The 12,040-nt window shown below is 35.8% G+C and overlaps 1 protein-coding gene across 1 annotated transcript; it reads right to left on the reverse strand.

The window, feature by feature from the left end:
- Positions 1-5,015: 5,015 nt before the first annotated feature.
- LOC116017538 (vacuolar protein 8-like) lies at positions 5,016-6,821 on the reverse strand. The gene has a single exon (XM_031258149.1). The coding sequence runs from the start codon at positions 6,754-6,756 to the stop codon at positions 5,065-5,067; it is 1,692 nt and encodes a 563-aa protein (XP_031114009.1). The 5' UTR covers positions 6,757-6,821; the 3' UTR covers positions 5,016-5,064.
- Between the last annotated feature and the right edge of the window lie 5,219 nt (positions 6,822-12,040).

The raw sequence follows: 12,040 nt of genomic DNA on the forward strand, positions 1-12,040 counted from the left end.
TATATATATATATATATATATATATATATATATATATATATATATATATATATATATATATATATATATATATATATATATATATATATATATATATATATATATATATAAAACCTGCTACAGCTACGGCGCGGTGCCGCAGCCGCAACAATATGTATTCACAAATATATACTACTGCGGCTGCGGCTGCGGCGTTGAATATATACTGTTGCGGCACCACGCCGCGCCATATATAGCGCGGTGCCACAGCCGCAATAATTATTATATAATTAAAATAATAATTTGTTTAAATAATAATTCGCAAAAACAAAGAAGATCATAAAAATATCTTTTTAGAAGAATTCAATCTGCAATGGCGAAGGTGAGATGCGTGCTATGACAGAGAGAGGTGATGCAATGAGTTTTAGGTTTAGGTGATGCGACAGAGAGAGGTGATGCGATGAATTCAATCTGTAAAAAGTGAGCGTAAAAAATTTTAGGTTTAAAAAAAGGTAAAAAAGAAATTATAATAAAATACCTATTCTTGAGAGGTCAAGAATAGGTTAATACCGGGTGGCCCTGGTAATAGCTATTACCCTTGCAAGGGTAATAGCTCATTCCCAAGAACAATGTTCCTGGGAATACAAATGCGAACCAAACAACGGAATAGATTATTACTGGGAATGCTATGTCATTCCCTACCTATTCCGTGAACCAAACAACCCATGAGTGAAATCTATGCGATTTAAGGCTGCGAACTTGCAAAGTGCGAAAATTAGAACTGAGTGGGAAATAAGGCAGTAGCTATGGGTGAGACCTTGAGTGGTAGTGACCTTTTTTCTTTTAATTTATACATACATACATATATATATATATATAGTGTCGGTTATTCGGTGACCGCGGTTTTTAAAAGTCGATAACCGAAATTTTTTTTGACCTTATAACCGATAACCGAAATTTTTGGTCGATTCGATTATCGGTTTCGTCGGTTTTTTGGTAATTATGCTCACCCCTAGTTAAACTGGCAGTATGTGGGCTTTCATATGCTGTTGTATCAATTTTATGGGCACACAAAATAGCGGTGTGTTTTCTTTTTTCTTGAAAAAAAAATTTTAAGAGATCTTCCTCATACTTTTAGTCATGTTATTTTTTAAAATTTTCAGCTATACAATACTGTTCATGTTTATCACATGCATCATCAAACTTATTCAAAATCATGCGTCCTTTTTGGAGGCTCTGAGAAATACTATTTTTCATTAGAACTCCTCAGTGGCTCTAATGTTAGAGGATCTGCCTCTGACAATCGGAAATACAAAGAAATTGGAAAACAACAACAAAACAAGTTACAAAGGAGAAATAATCCACGTAGGATCAAACAATTACAAGATGAAGAAGGAACCACGCTGTGTTGAGTGGCCTTGGAAGATGACGGGGTGAACTGGACGAACTTGGGCGGTTGTAAGTACGAGTCGCGTTGCCACTTTCCTTAAAACCTTATTTACCGCTTCCCGGGGTGCTGGAACGTTGCGGTCTAAGTTTCCCAGGATAAAACGTACTACGACTCCTACGTTTGAGCACACAAACTTGGAGCCCGGAGAACTAAACCGTGGGATGAACGCAGATGGCTTGAAGGAAAGGATGAGCAAAGTTTTGAGGAGAAAAGTGTTTCGTAGGTGTGTTCTGTTCTTGTGTTCTTACAAATCTGCTGCTCACCAACGAATATGTAGTAGAGGATGGGATCATTACATTAAATCTGGCATTTAATTCCCATTTGTAACTTCCCTCCACTAGCAACTTATTTACACCCACTAACAAGTCCATTATAAGGGAAATAACTCTGAAAATAATGATTGGAATTAATCATATTAATTCCGTAATACCAAGAGTCATTTCTGAACGGACCCAGTAGATGAAAGGTCGCAGTCGAGAGGTCACCAGAGTCGCTGTTCGAGACATCGTTCATGTCTGCATACCTTCGAGACATAGTCTGTGCCGCGAGACGTCGAGAAGTGCTAGCTTCGAGACATCAAATTGGTCCGCGAGACACGACTTGGTTCGAGACATCGGACTACCTCTCGAGAGGTAAGTTCGATCTCATGTGGTCTGAGATGGAAAACTCGTTCGAAAATAATATGGCATAACGTATGTCCGCAAGGCCAGCCAATTTTTGCGGGCGTAAACGAGTCAAGCCTTTTCAGGCTCAGTTTGGGATTTGATTTGCACACCCCCCCCCCTTGCGCGCGAGAGAGAGCCTCTATGCTATACAAGTTACTTAGTCATAAAAGGACTCTTGTATATATAGTGGTTCAAAGGTTCATTCCAATCCAATGTGGGACAAAACTACATAAGCTTTTCCACACTTTAATTCCATCTCAAATGGGTCTACTTTGAGAATCAATTTCTCATTCACCCATTATCCATTTTGAGTGTATAATATATCGATATCTTCGTCTCACTACGAAGAACCGGAATCCACTTTGACCCGATCCAAAATCGGAAGTGGACTCACATATATTTATACCACAAAATGGTCACTTAAAATGCCATTTTTAGTGCAATTTTCCAACATCTAATACTGCTAGCTACCAAACAAGGAAAAGCCTGTATCAACGTATTCTAATTTGATGATATCCTCAAACAAATGATGATTTCAGTACTGTGATTTTGACAGGAAAGAGCACACTGTTGAATCATCTATTCCATACAAACAAATATATATATACATATTTTCATCCAAAAAAAACAAAAAACATGCATTTTTCATACAGAAAAAATAATAATAATAATAACAGGCTTTGTTCCTACAGGAAAATAATAATAATAACCTGCCTTGTTCATTCTGAACGTTAATAGAATGGACAAACTGGATTCAAGAAAGACCATAAGAAAGCAACTAAAAGAACAAACTAGATTCATTTTTTAAAACAAACTGGATTCAAGAACGTTAATAGAATGAACAAACTGGATTCATTCTTTAAAACAAAAAACAAAAAACAAAAAAAAACAAAAAAAAAAACAAATTTCATCATATCTGAAAACAAAAACTCAAAAAAAATTTCAAAACAAAACAAAAAAACATTGACCTCCACTAGCCCCTGAAGAACGCGGTGGGCGGCGGGGCGGTGGCACGGTCGCTGGCCGTGCATGGCGTAAGTTTTGGGATGGAGTTTTACAATCGACAATAGTCTTGGGATGGAGTAAAATTAGGGTTGTTGGTCATGGACCCACTATTTAGGTAATTTTTATCCTTATATTTCAAAAAATAAATACATAACTACGCATTTATTATTTTGTATTTATATACAGTATTCTTTTCCTATTCTTTAAGTACAATGTACAGTATTCTAATTTGAAACAAATATTATAAAAGATAACAATGCATTCTTAAGATGCATGTTCAAAAAGGACAACATGCTACTGTAGTATTGCCTATATTTGTATCCCAATAATTTCTGTCCTCTTCCTGTATCCCACCTAAAACACCCACCTTACCGGGGAAACCACCCGAGCTTATTCTCATATGATCCCATACCTATATATATATATATACAAACATCAACCCATAGTTGAATTAAGTTTATCACTAATGTAACTAATGAAATAATGCTATATATCTCTTTTAAAATCTTCATTTACTATATTAAAGTATAACGGATATGAATATTTGGGAGAAGTATATATAGGATATGAATAGAAGTATAGATGAGAGAGGAAACAAATATTTCTTCTTTCTTTTTTAATTTTTTTTTTAAGAAGCAGCAAAAAACAACAGTTTAGGGGACATGAATTTCAGTTATGATTCCTTCCCTGTATGGGTCCAAATTCCAAATCAGTCCAACATGAGTAAGAATAATAGGTTAATAGGTATGGGCAGTTTACTCGAAAGTTAGACAACAAATCCAAGTTTTTTATATTATTTACCAACAAGCATTGCTATGAAATGGAAGGAAGCATGGAACACCCACCAACTTTCGTGTAAAAAGTATGTTTCAATGACTGGAAAATGGAATAATCATATGATGAATGAATAAATAGTCTAAGAAACAAAGTACAACAAATCAATGAATGAGCTCATACACAAACACTTATTTTACTTCATTGGGTTTTTGGTTTTAAAATGCAAAATCCTAATCTGGTTAATTGGGGACCAAACCAAAGATGTTCATCTCCAAAGATTTTTTTCCACCACTAATTATGTGACATTTGGTATAAAAAATAATAATTATGAGATAAAAGAATTGTAATTTCTTAGGAGAGAAATAAAGTAGGAAATCAAATTTTAATTCTAATAAGTGAAGGAGTTTCAATTTTATAGAATTTTAATTCCCTCTTAACAAACCCATGAAATTTTCAAGTTTGATTGTTATGCAAAAAAATTACAATTCCTTCATACCAAATGGCATGTTAACTTCCTATTAACTGCATTTAATTTAACTTCCTATTAACTGCATTTAATTTATTAGAGGATGTTTGGTAGAATAAGAATCAGAATAAGTATAAGAATCAAATATTTAAAGCATGTCTGGTTGGATGGAAAAAGTTTTGCTTAAATTTGAGGAAAATGAAATTTCCTCGTTTAGTTCATGGAAAACTTTTTCCACATGTTTTTCAGATGGTATTTTGTTTTTCATTGAAGTTCGGAAGAAAGTATTACATGATTCATTGTATAAGAGTGTTTTGGTTTTTATACTCGTTATTCCTTACCTTTCTCACCCCAACCAAGGAATCAATATTTTCAATAATTTCTTTTTCATGGACCAAATAATGGAATCAACGATAATTTCCTTTCCATGAAATCCAGATTATGTTTCTCCTCAAGTATTTTTCACGAACCAAAATACCAAATGCAACCTTAGTAATAGTATAAGTTGGTTGCCTATTAAGTTTGGTAGTAAATTGAAATTAAAATCATTACTGAAATTGTTGTTTGGATATGAAATCAAAGTGAAAATAAATATTAAAAAGAAAAAAAAAATCTTCTACCACAATCTATGAACATAATAAGAAAATTAAAGTTAAAACTACACTCAGAAATGAAGAAAAAAAAAACCATTATTTTACATTCATGAACAACAGCTAGCTACCTTATGGCCTGCTAAAAACTACCCAGAGCTTGCTTCTACCCAAGCAATCCAAGAGCTTCTTGGCCCCGTCGACATTCATCTCAGCTAGCTTCTGCAGCTGCCCGCTCGTTCCGGCGGCCGCCATTTGCTTCCGCCATTCTTTGGAGTGCGCCAGCGAAGACAAAATCGATATAGGGTGCCTTTTATCTACATTCCGATGCGTTACGGGATCCAAAAGCTGGACCACACTCACTATCCCCTTCTCTTCCTTCTTGAAAATCCGGCGATTCCCGGCCCAAATCAACAAACTGGAGAGCGCTCTCGCGGCGGCGTCTTTCTCCGCCGTGGCCTTGGCTTCCAGCATCGCCACCAGCGGCGGAATGCACCCCATCTCACCCAACTGTTTTCGAGTTCTGGAACCACTGTACCCTGCTGCTGTTATCTCGTACAAAGCTCTCGCCGCCGCGATTCTGACGCCTAAAACCCCACAGCTCAATACGCCAACGATTCGGCTAAGAAAACCGTTCTCCACTATAGCGCCGGCGATCAATGGACACGACGATAGCGCTCCCACCATCTGAATAGGGGATTCCAGACTCTGAAGTGACGGGGCGGAATCCCAGAAATTCTTTAGGCTTTCAATTCCGCCTTCTTTAGCAACCAACAGCTTCAGATTATCATCGTCTCCGGAGATTAAATTGGACAAGCAAGCAATTGCGTTCTCTTGGGCCAACGTTGTACCCGAATTCGACAGGCCTAGGAGGATCGTGGTCGCGTTTCCCTCCACAAAATGCTCCTTAATCTCTGGGAAAAGGGCTAAGTTTTTGAGCACGGAAGCTGCCATTGCTTGGCAATGGGGAGTCCCCGTTTCGCAAATTTGTAACAGCGACGAAATCCCTCCTCTGGACCCTATTGCCCTCGCGTTCTCCTTGCTATGGCTGAGTGTTTGGAGGGCAATGCAGGAACTTTCTCTGGCTACAACGCTTCCGGATTCTATAATTCTTAGCAGGTTGTGGAGGAGACCCGAGCCTTCCGCGATCAAAACGCGCTTGCTTGAATCGACGGTGGAGATTTTCGCAATGGCGGCGACGGTTTTCTCCTTCACTTCCCAGGAGGAGGTGGAATCCAGTACGCGAACGAGCACCGGAACGATTCCCTGAGCCACGGCTATCAACACATTCTTGTCTTCCTCGTATAAGAGCCCGAGGAGCGAGTCGAGGGCCGAGTTCTTGGACTCGGCGGTGCCGATCTGGAGCCTAGTAATCAGGCTCCTCGACTCCGCCCTCACCGTCTCCCTCTTGGACGAAACAGCGCCGCTTTCGTTGAGAACGCCGCTCCTGTTCAAGACCTCGAGGTCCCTGTTAAGGTTGTCGAGTTTTGCGGACACGGAGTCGATGTCATTCTGGGTCCTGAGCTTCCCGCCGTGAGGGGTGGAGCTCTGGCACCGAATGGAAATGCAAAGCGCGTCAGAGAGGGCGACAGAAACTGAACGAAGTATCTCAGCGGAGATTCCACTGTTTACGGAGGCGGCGGCGGCAGAGGGAGATAGTTCAGAGAGATGGGTGTCCAGAGAAGAGAGCTTGGTTCGAATCAACCCCCATTTTCCCCTGAAACTTTGGGCACGAGGAATGGAATCCACAAGGGATTGAAGGAGCTGGGTGTTGGATAAGAGGGGAGTAATGGGTCCATTGGGGTGTTCTTCAGCTACTTTCATGGCGGATCTTTGGAAAAAAGGAGGGAGAAGAAAGAAAGAGTTTGCAGTGAAAGGAGACAAGAGAGTGTGAATGTTTATTGAAGGCGGGTGTCAGAATGCCGAGTCGGCAGCACGGAGTAAAATGAATTTACGACAATCGGGTAATACGGAGTCATAAAAATTTTTCATTCGTGCGGCGTCAATACCGGACGCACTAATGGAGCGTGAGTTACACTCTAAGATTCAGACTATAACACCTAAATTAATACTCTATCAGTTTCGATTAACAACATTCCAATGAAATTATTTTTAATTTATTTTTTTTATAATTTTAAATTTATTATTAGTATATAAAATTAATATATTTTATAAATTATATTAAAAATACTATTAAACACAACAAATTAAATTAAAAATAATTAAAAATTACTAAAACATAAACAAAGAAAAAAGAATTGGTTTAACCAATAAATAGTAAACATGACATATAAAATGAGACAGAATGAGTTGGGTTCACAAACCGAACATGAATGAACGGAGGTTGTTTGTATTCATTTGTTAAGATTTTAGGAGTGTTCATGTTCGTGTTTGTGTTCGTTTGTTAAAGTTTTTAAAAATCATGTTCGTATTCTTCTGTTAAGCGTCTATTATTGTTCGTTAACATTCGCAAACATGTCCACAAATGTTTACAAACACATTCATGAACACTTAATAATCAAACACATGCTCATGTTCATAACCACAATTCGTTCGTACGTGATATATATATATATATAGGTTAAGGTGCATAGTTTTACATCTTAAGGTGCCTTAATTTGAGATAGTTGATCATTTGCATGCATGTTGGCAGGAATCACGTTTTTTTTTTAAAAATAATTTTCTTGATTTTAGTCGTTAATCTAGATCAACGGCTAACATCTCATCCCATCTATCACTTGGGAGAGTCTTCGCACTTGAACTGATCTATATATATATATATATATATATATATATATATATATATATATATATATATATATACTTCTACTCAAATGTAGTTGCGCCTTCCCGTGCGGTCGGTGCACCGTTTGAGAAAGACAACAATAGTGTTAACAAAGGCACCAATAGTGTTAGAAAAACGCACAACAATAAAATGCATAAATACACCACAAAAACGTACAACACACCCATAAAAAGTAGCTTGGCAGAGATTGCACTATTTGCGACGGCGGCGACGACAGAGGTAGATAGCTCAGAGAGATGGGTGCCCAGAGAAGAGAGATTGGTTCGAATCAAATCTCATTTCCCACTAAAACTTTGGGCACGATGAATGAAATCCACAGGGGATTGAAGGAGCTGGGTGTTTGATAAGAGGAGAGTAATGGATTCATTGGGCTCTTCATTAGCTACTTTCATGGCGGATCTTTGGAAAAAAGGAGGGAGAAGAAAGAAAAAGTTTGCCAGTGACGGGAGACAAGAGAGTGTAAATGTTTATTGAAGGCGGGTGTCATACATACATACATACTTACATACATACATACATATATATAGATTTTGGTTCAAATGCGGCGGCGAGCTCCGGTACGGTCATGCGGCCTAATCTGCACCGTCCAATTTCATTAATCTTACTGAAATTCGTGTATGTTTAAGTGGGGTTATTATGGTAATTTTAGTATTTATATTACGTGAATTAGAATGGTGCATTTTAGTACATAGTGTGGTGCGTTTGAATACATGTTGTGGTGTGTTTTATTATATATGTTGGTGCATTAACTGTGTTGTGGAATGGTGTGTTTTAATCTATCCGTTAGTGCATTTTCATACGTAGAATGATGTGTAACTGTGTTGTGGAATGGTGTGTTTTAATACGTCGTCCGGTGCATTTTAATACATCGAATGGTGTGTATTTTAACAAATGTGTTTCTAATAAGTGTGGTGCATTTTAGTACGTAGAAAGGTGCATATTTTAGCACACGTTTTCTAATATGTGTAAATAGTGTATGCTTATAATATGACATGAGGCACGTTGTGGTACATTTTAATACGTAGAATGATGTGTTTTATTAAGTATATTGATGAATTTTAAGTGAATAGGCGCATTTGGTATATTGTGTGGAATGGTGTGTTTTATCAGTCCTCTGGTGCGTTTTAGTACGTAGAATGGTGTGTTTTGTAACATATATATATTGCACGTTGATTTGATGAGTTGATATGATATAGTGGCTGAAAATAGGCCGTAGGACCACACCTAATGACCAGGTCACACCTGATCATGACTATATATATATTCGTTTGTTCACGAACTTTTAACAAACGAGCCTACAATTGTTAAAATTCTATTCGTTAATGAACTGGGCTCTAAAGTTTGTTCATTTATGGTTGTTTACCTTAATAAACGAATGTTTATCGAACACAAGTAGTTTACATAACGCTCTGTTTGCTAACACTCATAAGAATGAGTACTATTTTTTTTTTAACATTATGACAATTATACATAATTAATAAATGTTTTAATATTCGATAATTAAATATCAAAACATAAAAATGTTAATGTAATTTTATTTGATTTAATTTAAGAAGCTGATGAATTGACTTCAAGATTTCAATTAGTTTATCATTGACTATTCCATGCATTTACTTTTTGTTTTTTTTTTTGTTTTTTTGTTTTTTTTGTTTTTTTTTGTTTTTTTTTTGTTTTGTTTTGTTTTGTTTTGTTTTTTTTTTTTTTTTTTTTTTTTTGTTTTTTTTGTTTTTTTTTGTTTTTTTTTTGTTTTGTTTTGAAGAATTTTGTTTTTTTTTTTTTTTAAAAATCCATTAGCTTCAATTCATAGGTACTTAGGGGGTCACACTTGTGTGAGACCGCTTCACGGATCTCTATTCGTGAGACATGTCGGGTCGGGTTGAAGGCTTGAAGCAACATGCAAATGTCATACTTATATGCTCGAATATAATACTAATTATGAATACAATTTTTGTTATTTAATAAAAGAAAAAGTATTACATTTTTCATAATACTAAGGTTAAATATAATACTTTTGAGGAAAAATGTAATACTTTTAAATCGAAATGTAAAAGTATTGTATTTTTCCTTAAAAGTATTACATTTATCCTTATAATTAACAAAAATTTTATTCCTGATTAGTATTACATTTGAGCATATAAGTATGACATTTGTGCATATAAGTATTACATTTTTATCTTGACCCGACTCGACCAGTCTCATCGTAAAACGGTCTCACACAAATTTTTGCCATACTTAGGTAGTTTTGCACTTGTATGTGTTATGTTAGGATTATGCACCGTTAATAATTATTATTTTTTTCTTTCTCGGATTAATTAATTTGATCATTATACTGCTGCAATTTGGAAATTAAGTACGTTTATGTGTGATTGAATTAGTTGCCACATCATTTTTCAAATAAATTTAAAAATAATAATAACAGATGTTTTAAAAAAAAATTAACAACAGATTATTCATTTTAAAAGGGTTGATTATAATTGTTGTAATATGAAAAAATTTTAAAATTTTCACCATAGACATATTTGTTAAATGTGATGATGCAATTACATAGTTACTTATGAATACAATATGGAGTATTTGAAATATTCTTATAGGTGGATGAATTAAAATATTGAAAATTTGATGTTAAATTTCTGTATGGATTATTAGATGACAAAAATTTGTGTGAGACCGTAAGACATGTCGAATCAAGATGTAAATGTAAAAATTAGTAAGACAAATTTACATGAGAATCACCCTTATTAGATTAACTTTGGTCAGATCGATGAGTGTGTAGACGTGTAGTGTATCAATTGTTCTAGATTATGTATAAGAAAATATTAGGCACAAGCTAGCAACTAACTTAGGGTCAGCATTAAAATGATTTCTAGAAAATGTTTTATGGAAAATGAGTCATTTTCCGGAAAATATTTTCATTTCTAGTGTTTGGATGTATTTTGAAAAACTGTCTTTTGTTGTAATTTGGCTTCTCAATTAGCTCAGTTCTCGCGTGGTGATTGTCCGGCAATTGCTTAGGATTATATATATGATAATGTAGTGTAGATAAGGCAAAGGAGAAGAAGAAGAACAAGAACATAAGATCACAAAAGCTCAAAAGCCACATTTTATCCATCCATCAACATGTATATATATACAATAGTACAACTCTTCATTTCTCAACATAATGAGGGAGTTGGAAAGTGGCAAATGAAAAGTCTCAAAATAATGGCCATTAGTAATATATTTATAACACTCCCCTTTGGCCATTATTTAATCATATTCATGCATCGTTAAAAACCTCGCTAGAAAAACCCTTTGGAAAAAACCTAGACGAGGAAAAGAGTACATGAAATATGTTAAACCATTGTGTTGCACCGGTTGCCTCATTAAAAACCTTAGCCTAAGAAAACCCAGTGGGAGAAAAACTTAGCTAAGGGAAAAAGAGTACAACCATAAGCCTTCCGGGCATAATCTTCAAGATTTATAAGGTCTTCAGGACTATCCATTCAAGTGCACCTATATTAGTTGCCTCATTAAAAACCTTAGTCTAAGAAAACCCAGTGGGAAAAACTTAGGTAAGGAAAAAAGAGTACAACCATATGCTTTCAGAGCATAATCTTCAGGATTTCAAAAGTCTTCTAGACTTTCCATTCTAGTGTAGCTAGAGGTTGTCGCTCCCCCTGAAGATAACAATCTTCTAAGCCTACGTATTCCAATTTTATAAACATATTACTCAAAATTGGATGCAGGCAGAAAACTTGGTGAACATATCTGCCAAATTGTTCACGAGGGCGAACTTTCTCAACAAGAATTTTACTAATCTTCTGGAGTTCATGTGGGTAGTAAAACTTAGGTGCAATATCTTTTGTAAGGTTCTCATTAACAAACCTATTACTTGCTTGGGCAACACAATCTTTATTTGTCCACCTGGGACATTGGGGGTAAAAATATAGCATAACCAGTTTGGGACTTGGCATCATGGGGATAAAAAAAAAAAAAGCCAGTACCCAAGTAGCCCGCAAAAACCACGTATTGGTTTCTCACATAAATATCATAATCTTTATACCTTGAAGATGCTAGAGGATATGTTAAACATCATTTCAATATTTCATTGTAGAGGAAGCACTAAACGTTGCTAGCAATTTCATTGCAAATTCAATATCAGGCCTGATGCGACTATGGAACTTCTAGTTCCATAATAGTGCTCCAATAACAACGATAATGGACTTCCAGTCCCAAAATATCCTTATTATCATCTTCGAGTCTAAATAGTCCCTTATCTACTTCAAGAGATTATTGGATTACCGTTAGTGTGATAAGTAAATG

This window comes from Ipomoea triloba, chromosome 4 (genome assembly GCF_003576645.1).
Source record: "Ipomoea triloba cultivar NCNSP0323 chromosome 4, ASM357664v1".
Lineage (NCBI taxonomy): Eukaryota > Viridiplantae > Streptophyta > Magnoliopsida > Solanales > Convolvulaceae > Ipomoea > Ipomoea triloba.

Coding starts and splice junctions, on each gene's coding strand:
- LOC116017538 (XM_031258149.1), bottom strand. CDS start 6,756: ATGAAAGTAGCTGAAGAACACCCCAATGGACCCATTACTCCCCTCTTA.